The sequence below is a fragment of the Trypanosoma equiperdum genome (assembly GCF_001457755.1).
Source record: "Trypanosoma equiperdum strain OVI genome assembly, contig: ctg_172, whole genome shotgun sequence".
In the NCBI taxonomy this organism is placed as follows: Eukaryota; Euglenozoa; class Kinetoplastea; order Trypanosomatida; family Trypanosomatidae; genus Trypanosoma; species Trypanosoma equiperdum.
The window spans coordinates 1-13,405 of record NW_027123760.1 but is presented as its reverse complement, the minus strand read 5'-3'; the positions used below and the strand labels follow the sequence as shown (position 1 = coordinate 13,405).

The window sequence follows — 13,405 nt, the reverse complement described above, 5'->3', positions numbered from 1 at the left end:
AACTTCTTCCCCAACGGTACGCTTCTGACGATATTCACTGGGGTCAATGGGTTTGTATGCCTCATGTGTCGTGGTCAGGAAGTGGCTCTCATCCACGTGGCGCATATCGGTTGCAACTTCTTCCCTATGAATTTGCCCCTGGTCACTGTTGTAGGTGTTGTTTCCGTCGTTGTATTGAGTTGCTATGTCAGAATCCTGCATTTGTTTATTTGTTCCATTTATTGCGAATTGCTTTGGAGAATTGTTATTCTTTTTTACATTGTTTTTTTCTGTACATTTGTTTTTCTCTTTCCTCCGATATTTATGTTGTTCATCTTTGTTGTTTTTATATACTAGTTGCTTTTTTTTTTCGTACATTCTTTGTTCTTGTTTGTCGTCGATGTGGTTGGCTTATGCTTTAGCTAGAAAAGATTTCTGTTTTTGCTCAAAATGATATATGCTTAATCTTGTTTGGTTTGCTTGTCCAAACGTCCTGCTTATCACTTTTAGATGAAGAGAATATCCTGCAGAGGGGTGTGTGGTAAATTATCTTACAGCGAATATTCTAATTTTTTTTCATCATTTGGGGTTGAGTTAGCGGATATTAAGGTATACTTTTGGTGTTCAGTCATCACAGTTCCTTGTGGAAGGTGTTACTCATGCAAATACACGTGACGTTAGGCGTTTGAGAAACTGCCTCCTTTTCTACATCTACTGACTGGCAACCGCTGGTCGTTACATTTGGGTTCTCGTGCCACAGTTCCTTCCCGCGGACAACTGTCTTTGCACGTGGTGGTTTAAAATGGTGACATCCATAGCGGACTTTGTTGTGCGAAATCGGTCAACCATGGCATCATCTACTGTTGGTTGGTTTACTGGTTTGGACAGTTTCCCAGTTAGTGCAAAGCGGTCTACGCCGCTGAGCGTGTTTAACGGTTTGCAATGGTGCTTTGGCTTCCCATACCTGCTATCAATCAGGTATCGCTGTGTGGCGCCATAGTCTTTGCTTGTTGCCACAACTTCATCGACTGTTGGTAGGCCGCTTCCAAATATAAGGCTCTTCCCGAGTCCACGCTGCCGCAACATCGGCCGGACAGCTGTAACACATGGGGTAGAGTAATCAGCCTTATAAACTGAGGACGGCAGCGGAGATTGGCCGTCTACTGCGATCGTGAATTTGCCATGCGCCTCATTGATGCGTGCGTCGAACCAGTTATCTACGAGGACACCGCTGTTGTAATGGTTGTCAAAACATGGAAGAACTCGCTTGTCCCCGGTGTGCATGCTGGCGCCTGCAACCGATTCCACTCACCCCAGAGCTTTGTGCTGCCTAGCACTGAGGATTCACCTAAATTACAGTGCAATCGGCTCAGTCACATGGTGTAACACGAGTGTGGTTGCGGTTCAAAGGGAATGGTGAGAGAAGAAAAAAAGTGTAAAGCCCCCGTCGAGGAGATCCCACAAGGGTGGAGAGAGGAAGGAGTGGCATGTAGCCAAACTACAGGCAAGGAATACACACTTGAGTACTAATGCACAAGTTATAGGGAGACTTTCGTTTTTACCCTAACCCTTATCTTGGGTGTCGCAAGGGCGGAGAAAAGTTTATCCCTTTTTTGGTTCACAGCCTTTCTGTCCTTACTTTATTCCCCTGCCATGCTGGTTTCTTCCGGTGAGTCATTTCGATCTCGCTTTGTGGGTTTTCTTACCCCTTTGGTTTGTGTGCCTGCTTCCCCTGCAAGGAGATTTGGCAGGTGTTTGCCCACTTGCATCTTATCTCGCTTGTTTGGAGTAGCCGCAAACGCTCCATTCTTAGTTTTTTTCTGTTTTACCTGTCTAATAACCTTCTTCGCTGCTGCATGCGCCTTCAAAGTTTCCACACGTTCTCCAAACTGATCCTCGATCTGCAATTTCGCTTGTACCTTAGCACTGGAGACCTCATCAAGGATCTTTAACACATCTTTTTCACCCACACCCTTTACCTTCCAGAGTTCTAAGGTACACTGAAGCTTTTTCTCCAGTCGTTTCACAAGGCTCACATCATTTTCCGTTATAAGTGCAACGGAGAGACCCTTCCTTCCGGCACGGGCTGTACGACCCACACGGTGTAAATAAGTAGAGGACTGCTTTGGAAGGTCATAATGTACAACAGCACCAACTGCGGGAATGTCCAAACCTCGACTGGCGATATCGGTGGCAACCAAAACGCGGGCAATGCCCAGCTTAAAGGTGGCTAAGTTATCAATTCGATGCTTCTGCGATATTATAGAGTTCAGGCTACAAACAGGAAAACCGAGGAGCTGCAAGGTAAGCCTAACAATCTCACACCGCATACACGAGTTGGCAAAAATGATGGTTGTCTGATCCGATCCCACACTCCTGAGCGCTGCAACAAGGTAGGCTAACTTTACCATGTTGGGAATGAAGAGATATGTTTGCCTTAGTGAGTCGGCCACAGTGTATGAAGTACCAACGGAGTTCCCACTGCCACTCGATTCGTTGTCAGACTTACGTGCTACATCTGGCATATTCATCACAGTGTTGGTGGCGTGCACCTCGAGTTGGCCCGCAGCATCGGAGATACCAAGGCGTTCCAACCATCCTCCCTTTTCAACGCGTACAAGGTGTTGCTCCAGCGTAGCGGTGAAGAGAAGAGTGCGTCGGGTGGGGCGTGGTGGTTGTAGCAGTTCAACAACATCCGAAACATCCCCCTCCATATCATCGGTTGTGAGCCGGTCAGCCTCATCGAGCACGAGAAAGCGGAGATGTGAAAAGGCCTTGCGAGCTTCCGGAAAGGTTCCAAGAAGAAATTTGAGGCGACCAGGTGTTGCAACAACAACATGTGGCCGACCGTGCAACACGCTCACCTGCTGCTCATGGGGTACACCACCAATGGCAAGGGCGGCACGAATATGGAGGGGGGCGCCAAGCGCTACAAATTGATCCAATATCTGGTACGCAAGCTCACGAGACGGCGTCAGCACAAGAGCGAAAACACCATAAGGGTCCTCCGCCAATATCTGGAGTAACGGAAGAACAAAAGCCGCTGTCTTACCGCTTCCAGTGGCCGCACCCCCAACAACACACTTCCCAGCGAGTATAGAAGGGATGCAAAGCTTTTGTATCGGGGTGGGATGGTGTAGCGCCATGTAAGCGCACTGCTTCGATAACCATTGGTGCACGCCCAGTGCTTCGAACTCGCTCATGGCCTCTCCCTCTCCCTTTCCCTTTTTCCTCCACAACTCCTGCTGTTGCTGTTTGTTCCTTTTGGGCGCGTGGCGGAGCTCAACTCACTACCTTTTGGCGATGACCACGGTCGGTGTTGGTGAACACAACAAACGGAATTTTTTCCTGAAAAAAAAAGAGGGAAAGAAGAAGTGAAGAGCGGAGGAACAACACACAGAGAGCCGAGATAGATATAAAAAAAAATGACACACACGTGAGCACGCCACCAACACCATCATGGATGCCAGTGCCTTCCTGGCGTTTCTCCCCGCACTTCCGTCACACGTGCACGTACGCGTGTCTCATTGTGATATATTGTTTTCGTGGCAGTTCGCGCACGGCGGGTTCGACTGCCTCACTTTCTTCTCCCGATTACTGTCAAATTTTGTTTCGGTTGCATCCTTTGCTTCCACACACGCCTTTTCACATCTCCCCTCCTGGCCTTCTTCGGTCCTCTCACGGGGAAAACAGGTTTGTTTGGATGTTTTTCTCGCACCTCACAGATATGGGCGGGTGCTTAGAAGTGAAAAATGCTCACGAGATCATTGGGCAGAGGATGAGAAGGGCGAACAAATGTAAAAATAGAAATAAATAAGAAAGAAAAGATTTTGTCTTCCGAACAAACCCAGTGCAACCATCAATGCGGGGTGAGGTAGAAATAAAAGAAGGGGAAAAGAAAAATAAAAGGAACACAAATAGGAGGAAGCGAGAACGGACCTCCTTGGCAAGGCATTAGCTCACTCCCACCGGTAATGGAATCGAAACAGCAAATTACGCAAGGTCGCTTCCATACCACATGCGCCGGACGGTTTAAAGAACCATCCGGTAAAACCTCACGTGCGCCTCCTACGCGTCCCTTTCAAGTGTGTGCCAAACCGCCGCGGTCCTTTGTATTGACCCTTATCACACGCACAACGTATCGCCCACTCTATGCTCACAGGTTAGAGTCCGGAAGCTTCTCCATCTTCTCTCCCTTAACATAGTAGTAGGAAGGTGTTCGCATGGAACAAAGTTCCTCAGCGCTCGTAGGGTGGACACCTATGGTGTTGTAAAAGTCGCTGATCTTTGCGTTCAGCCTTAGGCACACACCGACGGCCTGAATTATCTCTGGAGCACCGTCACCAAGAAGATGTACCCCAAGCACTGTGCCATCACTGTGGTTTGTGACAATCTTTGCCACAAACTTTTTGTACTTCGACCCGCTGATGTTGTGCATGAGCGGAGTGAAGCTAGACATGTAAACCGCAACCTTTTCGAATTCCTTCGCCGCAACTTCCTCGATGAGGCCACAGGTTCCAATGGGAGGTATCGAAAAGACGGCACTAGCAACACGTGTGTGGTCTGTTTTCCGTGGTTTATTACCGAAGACTGTATCCACAAGGGCTGCACCTTCGTTGATGGCCACAGGAGTGAGCATCAGGCGGTCTGTGATGTCGCCGATGGCGTAAATATTCGGCACGTTAGTGCGGGAGAACTCATCCACCTGCACACCTCCCTTGGGAGTAAGCTTTACACCGACGTTCCCCAACTGGAGGTCGTTGGTGCGGGGAATGCGACCGATTGCCATCATAACCACGTCAACATCCAGAGTCTTTCCACTCTCGAACGTCACATGTTTGCTTCCATCGGTGTTGAGACTCACTTTAGCAGGGTTTTCATTTGTCATTATCTCAATACCATTGGCGGTGAGTTGTTTCGTTACCTCCTCCCGGATTGTCTCGTCAAATCCACGAAGAATGAGATTGTTACGGTAGCAGAGTGTTACCTTGCCCCCTGGTGGCTTGTAGGCATTAAATATACCGGCAAACTCCACGGATATAAAGCCACCACCCACAGTCAACACGCGGCGGGGGGGCTCCGGAAGGTAGAACGCTTCGTTACTGCTTATACAATGCTCAATGCCAGGGATCGCAGGCATCTGAGGCCACGACCCAGTGGCAAGGAGTATATGATCTGCCTGCAGGCGCTCCTTCACGGCGCTCTTGGGATCAGCCGTCTCACGCACAACAACAACATTCTTCGACTCCAACGACCCCCAACCCAAAAAAAAATCTAGGCCTTCAGTGTCGTTGAACATTCCTTCATAACTCTTGTTGATATCCAGTACGGCTTCGTTCTTTGCCGCGATCAGCTTTTTCCAGTTTGCCTTAACGGACGAGCCGTCAAATTCCCAGCCAAACCCCGCAGACTCGCGAAGGTGGTCCATGTACTGTGCACCTGTGACCATCAACTTCTTGGGCACACAACCGACGTTCACGCACGTTCCACCGAGAGCCGCGTAAAACGGCGGTCCATGCGAAGTCTGCACATCGACTACGGCAACGCGCTTCCCGTACAAAGTCGCGGCGTTCCAGCCTGCCTCCAACCCTCCAGACCCGGCGCCAATAACAACCAAATCGAAGGCCTTGGACATAGTGAAGCAAGTAAAACGGAAAATTGTTGCGTGGTACGAATATACTTATCACGGATGTATAGACGAGTGGATGGATGTTAGCGTCAGTAGGTTAGCGTCAGCGATTACCTTCTAGTGATAAAATGGAGTTGTAGAAATGGAAACGCGGAAAAGTTGACGGTGGTGGTGATGGTGGTTCCCCAGGAGCGTCCCAAAAACACACACGGAGCCACGGGAAACAACAGATAGTAATGAAGGGGTGGGTACGCCGATGAGCATCTTTAGTCCCTCCCCCGTTGCTGCCAACCATCTCTCCATCAACACTTGATGTTTGAAAACTCAAACGTTTATTGGATAAATAAACGAACGAACAAAAGAGGAAAAGGGGAGACGACGACTTACTTGAAGACGCCACGAGGCATCTTGGGACCATTCAACGGGAACGGGGTAATATCCTCGAAGTATCTCACGTGAAACTCATTGGCACGGTCTTGCACCGCTCGCACAGCACCCTGTCGACCGTTATAGAAGCCCATCACACGAACTACCAGCTCCACTTTCTCACCGCGACCCATTGGGCGCCCTTCGCTCGCCCGCATCTCACGCAATTTTGGGAGTAAATCGTTAAGGTACATGCTGGTCACTTGGTGACCGTTGTCGGTGGAGCCCTCGCTTCGGAAACCGCGATCGCCACCCTTCAGTCCTCTGTTACCAGCCGTATACGTATTCAGGATACGTTTTCCCTCGTAGGTGTAGGCAACCGCATATGTGTTACGTCGCCGCGAAACAAGGTAGAGGAAAACCATGTCACTGGTATACCTCGGCATTTCCCCCCACATGTCAAGTTGGCTGTAATCTACTGGTCCCTGCGTCATTTCACTGTTTTTTACGAGAGAATAACCAAAACGAGTCTTGAAATAGTCTCCCCCAAGGACGCGGGGAGGAGGCACGGCTCCATCATTGCTGATTGCATGTTCACTTGTCTCTTCAGGGCAACTGCGAGCCTTCATGCGATGCTCCTCCTCCTTTTCATACCACATACGCTCATTGAAGACGCGCTGGTGCTGCATCACATCATTCTCTGCGAGCTGCCGCATCTCCTCCCTGATCGACTCCTCGCTGCTTCGTGCTGACATATTCCGCCAATCCATCTGTGGAAGCTGCGGGGAAATAAAGGAATGAGCCTGGCCGGAAGCGTTATCAACATCTTGCTGCGTCAGTCGGTCATTAGTAGACCGAATCAGAAAATGGTTGAAATACTGTTGGCCGCCTTGTTGTGGTTTCAAAAGCATAGGAACACGACGGTACTTGTCAGGGAACATGCCAGCCCGTGGTCGGGGTTTTCCCCGACGTAATAAGGTGACTGATTTCTGCATCATTTCTGTATTGCAGTAAACGGATGCTAACCTCTACCACAACAGTGCACAAGAAAATTGTTTACATATTTATTCAACAACCGAGATGAGGGAAGGGAAAAGAGTGTGGTTGAGTTAGACAAGGTTGAAAAATACAGAACACAAGTGCAAACAGCGAATTCGAACACAACCAATTTGTCAGTCGAAGAGGAATTGGAGAAAAGCACATTTATACAGGCTTCCGCAAACTTCACATATACAGAAATTAACGTCAGCCCCCCCTTCGCCCCTTGGCTCCCTTGAAACTACCATATTCTCAACGAACGAGGTTCCCCTCACTAACTGGAGGAAATAAACTAAACACCGCGCAGTTGGTATTTGCCACCCATCTGCAGAATAACGCCAGCCTCATTCAGCTGGTAAACCATAGCATTCGCATCTCGACAGCCCGCTTCTTCACATGCGGCGAGCACTGTGCGGTGCGACAGGGCATTCACGCCCGTACGACATACCTCACCCTTGAGGGCATCAAGTATCTTCTCACGCTGAGTCATTTTTTTAGCAGCAGCACCTGTGCACGTAGGCTGCCTACGACCAAAATTATGAGAACCAAAACATCGCTTCATTAGTTCCACCGCATATCTGGCATCTTCAGCAGTAACTTCGTGACGCAATTCGACCTTTGCGCGAGCCTCCGAGACTCGAATGAGTGCTTGAAGGAAGCGCGGAGTGACGGCCAACTCACCCATTGCAGCTTCAGCACGGCGCTGTAGGTAGTATGCTTTAAGAACATCACACGCCTCCTGTCGAAGCGAGGGATGGCAGTTATGTCGACAAAAAGCTATAAAGCGCTGAACCGTCTCAAGCGGAAGCGGGGGGCCACTAGTTTTTGCCACCGTACGGGATCCACCACCTTTTACGCACCGGTGCAACTGCAACACGTGATCCGAAAGAGAGCGGGAAGCGTCAGCCGACGGGCTCCGCATGCAAATCACAATGTCAAAGCGCGTAAATAGCGCAGGAGACAGGTTAAGGTTTGCTGGTATGGACTTTGTATCATCGAAGCGCCCCCCTATGGGGTTTCCCGCGGTGAGAATCGCCGTATGCACAGGCACCGAAAATACCATACCAGCCTTAGCCATCGAAACAGACTCCTGTTCCATGACCTCAAGAAGGGCATTATGCTCAGGAACCCCTTTGTCAATCTCGTCAATGCATGTTATGCCGCCGTCGCCGTGCACAACAGCACCCGCCTCAAACGAGGTTTCACCGGTTGTGGGGTCCCTCGACAGCGTTAAGGTCAAACCACACGACGAAGAAGTATGAGCACAGACGAAGGAACTGCGTGGGGCGACAGTGCAGGCCGCACGCAGCAATTGCGACTTGCCGAGACCGGGATCCCCCACAATTAGCAAATGTATGTTGCTGCGGGTGCGCTTCTTCATCGCAGTGCCTCCCACCACAGCCAGTATAATCGCCTCTTTCACATGTTCAAGCCCAAAAATAGATGGTGCAAGTGAGCCGCACAGCATGGAGAACCATTGCGGGTTGCGGACCATTTCGTAAAAACGCCCACTCTCCTCCAACGAGTCTATCGTCTGCATGGGCCCTCGAACGGCGCTGTGCCGGCTGTTCTCGACAAAGCAGGCCCGAACAGCAATTTGCTGCGTAGCATTCGTCCGTCCTTCCCCACGTCTTGCACACAGAACGCCGCAAACAACAACGTGCTCACCGACTGTTGCTATATTTATCCAGATACCACGTAAATCAACAACAATCATATTGTGTATGCCACTACTCACAGTGGATCCATCGTAAGACTCAGTCTGTTCCTGTACCTTTAGCAACTGCACCTCCTCGCACTCACCCCTCTCCAGCAATGGAGCCCAATTGTAACCGCGACATCGACCACTGCAACGGCCAGGATAAACCAAGACCCCATCCTCCGTTGGCGCCTTGACAACTGCTGCACACAAGTTACACCTGTATGTCATCTCAACGCAGGTTACTCGTGGGGGGCTCATTCGCACAACAGTGCCGCGCACAGTTACCAGCTTCCCAAGCAACGAGGCTCCCAAAGTATCAAAAGGCGTCGCGCAGCCGTCATCGCCAATTACAATGCACAGCAACCGCCATGAACCCAACTCGCCTATTTGACGGTTCTTCTGATGTTGCTGGAAATAAAGCACAGCTTTAAAGAACTCCAGTAATGGGATGACAAGCCGGGGTTGCCCTACAACGGCATTTCGCATTGGCGTCTCCATCATGTCAATGCGCAGATCAACGGTGAAGGTAAAGATTGCGAGCTTCAAACAGGGCATGTGTTCTTTGGAGGCGGAGGACGAACGTATTTGTAACGGGGCAAGAAACCCCGCAAAAAGACGCCACATTTCACCAACAGCGTCCTCATCGTACGATAAGGGCGCCAGGTGTGAGCAATGAACGGCCCAAAGCACCTTTACCGCTTCCTGTGGAACGCCATTCATCGACATCCCTTCTACATCAGAAAATGATTTGGTTGGTATTTGATATATGTGTTGTACATATCTGCATGCAGGTGCGTGTTTTTTTTAATATGCCCACGCAAACAACAGAGAGGTAACTAGCGGTACAACACTACGCCGCAAACTCTGCGTAGGCACGTAACAATTATGAAGAAACTTTTAGCTTTTTGGCAGTACCACGCAGTAGTGGTATTGGAAACAAAACCCTCCCAAAACGCCTCTTCTCACGCAACCCAGACCCGCCACAAAACACACTGCAGGCCACCACACAAAGCGCGACGTTAAAAGCTCAGAGAAGATCCTTCTCCTTTAGAAGCTTAGTCAGTTGGCCACTGAGAAGCATACCCTTACAAACATCATAGCCACCAACGAGGTCACCGTCAATGTACAACTGAGGGTACGTTGGCCAGTCGCTATATATCTTCAGTCCCTCGCACACCTCATCGTCCTCCAGAATGTTGTAAAAGCTATACTTCACGCCTAGTTGATGCATCATATCCACCATTTTCACCGTAAACCCGCAGCGAGGCTCCTGGGGCGTGCCCGTAAGGAAAATGACAATCCGATCCTCAGCGATAATCCTGCGTATTGCCGCCGCAAGTTCAGGTTTAACCTGATCTGGAGCACGGTTCGGTAGCGTGCAACGCAGGAAAGCGGGACTGGATGCAAAAATGCGGCGCAGCATGGGCACCTAATTCTCTGCCTTCAGGACAAATCAGTAACGAGAGAGGATCCACATGAAGGTGAAATAGAGCAGTTAAAACAGGTACTTATTCGCCCTCCGCATCAAAGAAACCGGGGCTCGTGGGGGGAGGGGGGGAAGTTATCCCATTGCAAAAGCGTTAAGCACCCAGCGGATAACCTCAACCAAATTCGGTGCCGCCAGGGGGACCGGTCGAACACTGCTTAACCGCTCTTCCCCAGGGCATTGCCAACAACATGAAGTGTGTTACTTTCAAACAAAAGACCAGCCGGGCTGAACTGAGGAAATAGAAAACGAGGAGGCGACGGAAATGACCTGCAGGTAACGGTACCGTTAACGCACCGCAAAAATATAAACTTCCTCCCCAGAAGCATGGCCCACACATCTCTACCATTACTCGTCATCATCACCGTATGAACACCTAGGTTCTCACTAAAATCCCTTGCGTCAGCACAACCACTGATGCGCTGAATCCACAATGGCCCACCGGTGTAACGCGCGTCGTGCAGGAAAACGGTACCGCAACCCGTCGCCACAGCATACAACGGGGACCCGCTTCCACCTCCCTGCACTGCCTCGAGAGGTCCAACTCCCTCCGGGATCTTCATTTGAAGTTGGGCCTCGCCGTGTGAATCAAAGGTGAATAAAGTGTCACGCGAGGACGCGACAAACCCCCCGGCACAGAAATGAGGATATTGCTGTCGATGCAAATCCAGCTTGTCGACGTTGGGGCGCAGACTCATCTTCCACGCCGTCGCATATTCGAAGGAAGTTCCCCACATCACACCCGTCTCCCCCTTACGAACGCAAACAGCATCCGCCCCACCACCACCGTTGCCACACAAAGGCACAACCTTGCTCACATAAACCCCCCTCTCCCACGGTTCACCAACAAATATGGTACTGCAGTCCCCACTACTACCTTTGGTATTATCGGTAGCATACAGTGGAACACTGTGCAGCGTCACAGTTGAAGCTGCATCAGCGAGCGCAAGCACCGCACGGTTCCCAGAGTGGGGTACGTAACCCGCACCATCTGTTAGCAGTCGGTGATGCTGCGGAAAAAATCTATGGACAGTGACGGCCCCACCAGAAACCGACGCCGAACATGCCTTGTCGTGTCCAACCAGCAACAGTGAGGGTTGTGAAGAGTCACGACAAAAAGATATTGCATCAACGCATACGAGCGGGAATGAGCATACAGTGGCACACGCAGGGATGGCTGTAATGTCGAGCATCACCCGTCGCCATGAAGGACCACCACCTTCACGTACGGCAAATGTGCAACTAGATTCGAGAATTAGAAAAAAAAAAAAAGTGGCAAGCAGAATAATTTGTAGGGCACCAACGAATGACGAGTAAAATAAACAGAAAGGAATACAACAACCGACCTCAGGGAGCGGTGACGTATTTTAAGAGGATGCACACAGGAAACCCAGACACACCTGCCACACCGATCACCGCCAAAGTACATACGCGCATAAAGGTATGAACTGTCGTCTGTGAAAAGGCCAAATAAGAGGCCGTTCACAGAAGACTAGAGTTGTTGCAAACACCGTCAGCCACTCCAATTCAGTGCACCAGAGGAGCAAAAGCAAAAAAAACGACAACAGGCCGACATATCACTTATCGCCTGTGCGTTAAGAACAGAAATCACCATGTAACATCGCCATGGCTGAACCAAAGGGGAATTGAGAAATCAAATATGCTGAGTGACAAACAACGCCGACTGCTTCAGAGAGGAGCACAGTCCGTTATGCATCACTTATTATCTCCTGGGGGCCTACCGTCTGAGTCGACGTGGTTACTGATGCGGACCCCATTGCCACCTGTGGCTGAGAGACCAACAGAAACCTTGAAACTGTCGTATAGGAGCCACTGCAAAGCTGTCAACGCTCCCGTCATCATCATACGGAGCTCAACGCCTTTCCACAGCCCACTCCACCCAAGTTCCCGAACAATCTGGACCACCTTCCTCTTGTCCGCCGCGGGCGAACCCTCTACACGCTGATTGAGCTTCGACACCACCGTGTCTGCAGGATGAGACACTGCTGCACAAAGGAAACCGGCAAGTACACCAGATATGACCGACACCAACAGCTGAACGTACTTCGGTGCGGGGTCACTAGGGGACGTTAACAAATAGCGATACGCCAGGCGTACAATAACCTCGAAGCTGAGAAATTTGACAACGGTGTAGGGAACCTGTCGGCACCAGAGTGCCGGAAGACCCTTATAAAACCCATAGATACCCTCACTTGAGTACACAAGCGGAAAGAAATACGACAACTCCGTATGGGCAACATTTGATGTTTGGATAATGATTTTGACAGCCTCCCAGGGTGCCAAAGCAACGTCGGCGAAGATCTCAGCTACACCGCTAGAGACGACAAAAATGCCCAATTTGCTAACATAGCTGAGCACCATCGGAGATGCGGCAGATCCTTCAAGGCTTGAGCACAACCAAAACTTCAGTAACTCATACAACAAAAATTTTAGACCACCCTGTGAGGAATAACCAAAAAAAGTAGGAACCCACCCTCTCGTAAACACTGAAATCGACCGAAACCAACACCCACCACAATTCCTCCACAAAGAGCGAAAACCGTCTGTCATAGAATTGTACAGTCCAACCTGCACACCACATTTTACCAAATCAACAGGAGTCATGGACGTATGGGCCAAACCACTAATGACACCACCAAGAAAGCAACAAAAAAAATAAAATGCGGAAAACTCGGCAACAACACGCCTACTCCACACGAATAAAAGAGATAAAGTAAAAAAAACAAAATAAACAAAAAACAAACGATAAGCAACATAATCACCTTCAAATGAAAATAACCGCGACACAACCACAAAATAGAGCCTACATTTCCCTAAAAAATCAAATCGACCTAACATTTACCTAAAAGAAAGAAACAGAGGAAAAAATATAAAACAAAAAAAACACAAAACAAAATAAAAAAAAATACAAAAAACACAAAAAATACAAAAAATAAACAAAAACGGAAAGATATAGGGTGTTTAGCTGGAAGCGTGTGACACAGCCTTCGTCCCCTCTGCCATCGCGTGCTTCGCGAGGTCAGCAGGCAGCACAAGGCGCACAGCCGTCTGCAACTCGCGAGCGCCCAGGGTCCGCTTCCGGTTCACACGCACGATCGTAGCAGCCTCTGCAGCAATGCGCTCAAACAGGTCGTTCACAAATGAGTTCACGATCTTCATCGTCCGGCTGGTCATCGACATCTGG

At 49.7% G+C, this 13,405-nt stretch overlaps 8 protein-coding genes across 8 annotated transcripts; all 8 read right to left on the bottom strand.

Moving 5' to 3' along the window:
* Nucleotides 1–714: 714 nt before the first annotated feature.
* On the bottom strand, nucleotides 715–1,263 carry TEOVI_000048000 (uncharacterized protein; the record flags this gene model as incomplete). The annotated part of the gene is made up of 1 exon (XM_067223008.1): nucleotides 715–1,263. The coding sequence occupies one exon, from the start codon at nucleotides 1,261–1,263 to the stop codon at nucleotides 715–717; it is 549 nt and encodes a 182-aa protein (XP_067079109.1).
* A 356-nt stretch (nucleotides 1,264–1,619) lies between these two features.
* On the bottom strand, nucleotides 1,620–3,182 carry TEOVI_000047900 (ATP-dependent DEAD/H RNA helicase, putative; the record flags this gene model as incomplete). The annotated part of the gene is made up of 1 exon (XM_067223007.1): nucleotides 1,620–3,182. One exon carries the CDS (start codon nucleotides 3,180–3,182, stop codon nucleotides 1,620–1,622), a length of 1,563 nt encoding a protein of 520 aa, XP_067079108.1.
* Nucleotides 3,183–4,135: 953 nt separating this feature from the next.
* TEOVI_000047800 (trypanothione reductase) lies at nucleotides 4,136–5,614 on the bottom strand (the record flags this gene model as incomplete). The annotated part of the gene is made up of 1 exon (XM_067223006.1): nucleotides 4,136–5,614. One exon carries the CDS (start codon nucleotides 5,612–5,614, stop codon nucleotides 4,136–4,138), a length of 1,479 nt encoding a protein of 492 aa, XP_067079107.1.
* A 377-nt stretch (nucleotides 5,615–5,991) lies between these two features.
* TEOVI_000047700 (uncharacterized protein) lies at nucleotides 5,992–6,972 on the bottom strand (the record flags this gene model as incomplete). The annotated part of the gene is made up of 1 exon (XM_067223005.1): nucleotides 5,992–6,972. The coding sequence occupies one exon, from the start codon at nucleotides 6,970–6,972 to the stop codon at nucleotides 5,992–5,994; it is 981 nt and encodes a 326-aa protein (XP_067079106.1).
* Nucleotides 6,973–7,304: 332 nt separating this feature from the next.
* On the bottom strand, nucleotides 7,305–9,440 carry TEOVI_000047600 (DNA replication licensing factor MCM8, putative; the record flags this gene model as incomplete). Its single annotated transcript, XM_067223004.1, has 1 exon — nucleotides 7,305–9,440. The coding sequence occupies one exon, from the start codon at nucleotides 9,438–9,440 to the stop codon at nucleotides 7,305–7,307; it is 2,136 nt and encodes a 711-aa protein (XP_067079105.1).
* A 301-nt stretch (nucleotides 9,441–9,741) lies between these two features.
* Nucleotides 9,742–10,137, bottom strand: TEOVI_000047500 (monothiol glutaredoxin, putative; the record flags this gene model as incomplete). Its single annotated transcript, XM_067223003.1, has 1 exon — nucleotides 9,742–10,137. One exon carries the CDS (start codon nucleotides 10,135–10,137, stop codon nucleotides 9,742–9,744), a length of 396 nt encoding a protein of 131 aa, XP_067079104.1.
* Nucleotides 10,138–10,358: 221 nt separating this feature from the next.
* TEOVI_000047400 (uncharacterized protein) lies at nucleotides 10,359–11,393 on the bottom strand (the record flags this gene model as incomplete). The annotated part of the gene is made up of 1 exon (XM_067223002.1): nucleotides 10,359–11,393. The coding sequence occupies one exon, from the start codon at nucleotides 11,391–11,393 to the stop codon at nucleotides 10,359–10,361; it is 1,035 nt and encodes a 344-aa protein (XP_067079103.1).
* A 523-nt stretch (nucleotides 11,394–11,916) lies between these two features.
* TEOVI_000047300 (mitochondrial carrier protein) lies at nucleotides 11,917–13,059 on the bottom strand (the record flags this gene model as incomplete). The annotated part of the gene is made up of 1 exon (XM_067223001.1): nucleotides 11,917–13,059. The coding sequence occupies one exon, from the start codon at nucleotides 13,057–13,059 to the stop codon at nucleotides 11,917–11,919; it is 1,143 nt and encodes a 380-aa protein (XP_067079102.1).
* Between the last annotated feature and the right edge of the window lie 346 nt (nucleotides 13,060–13,405).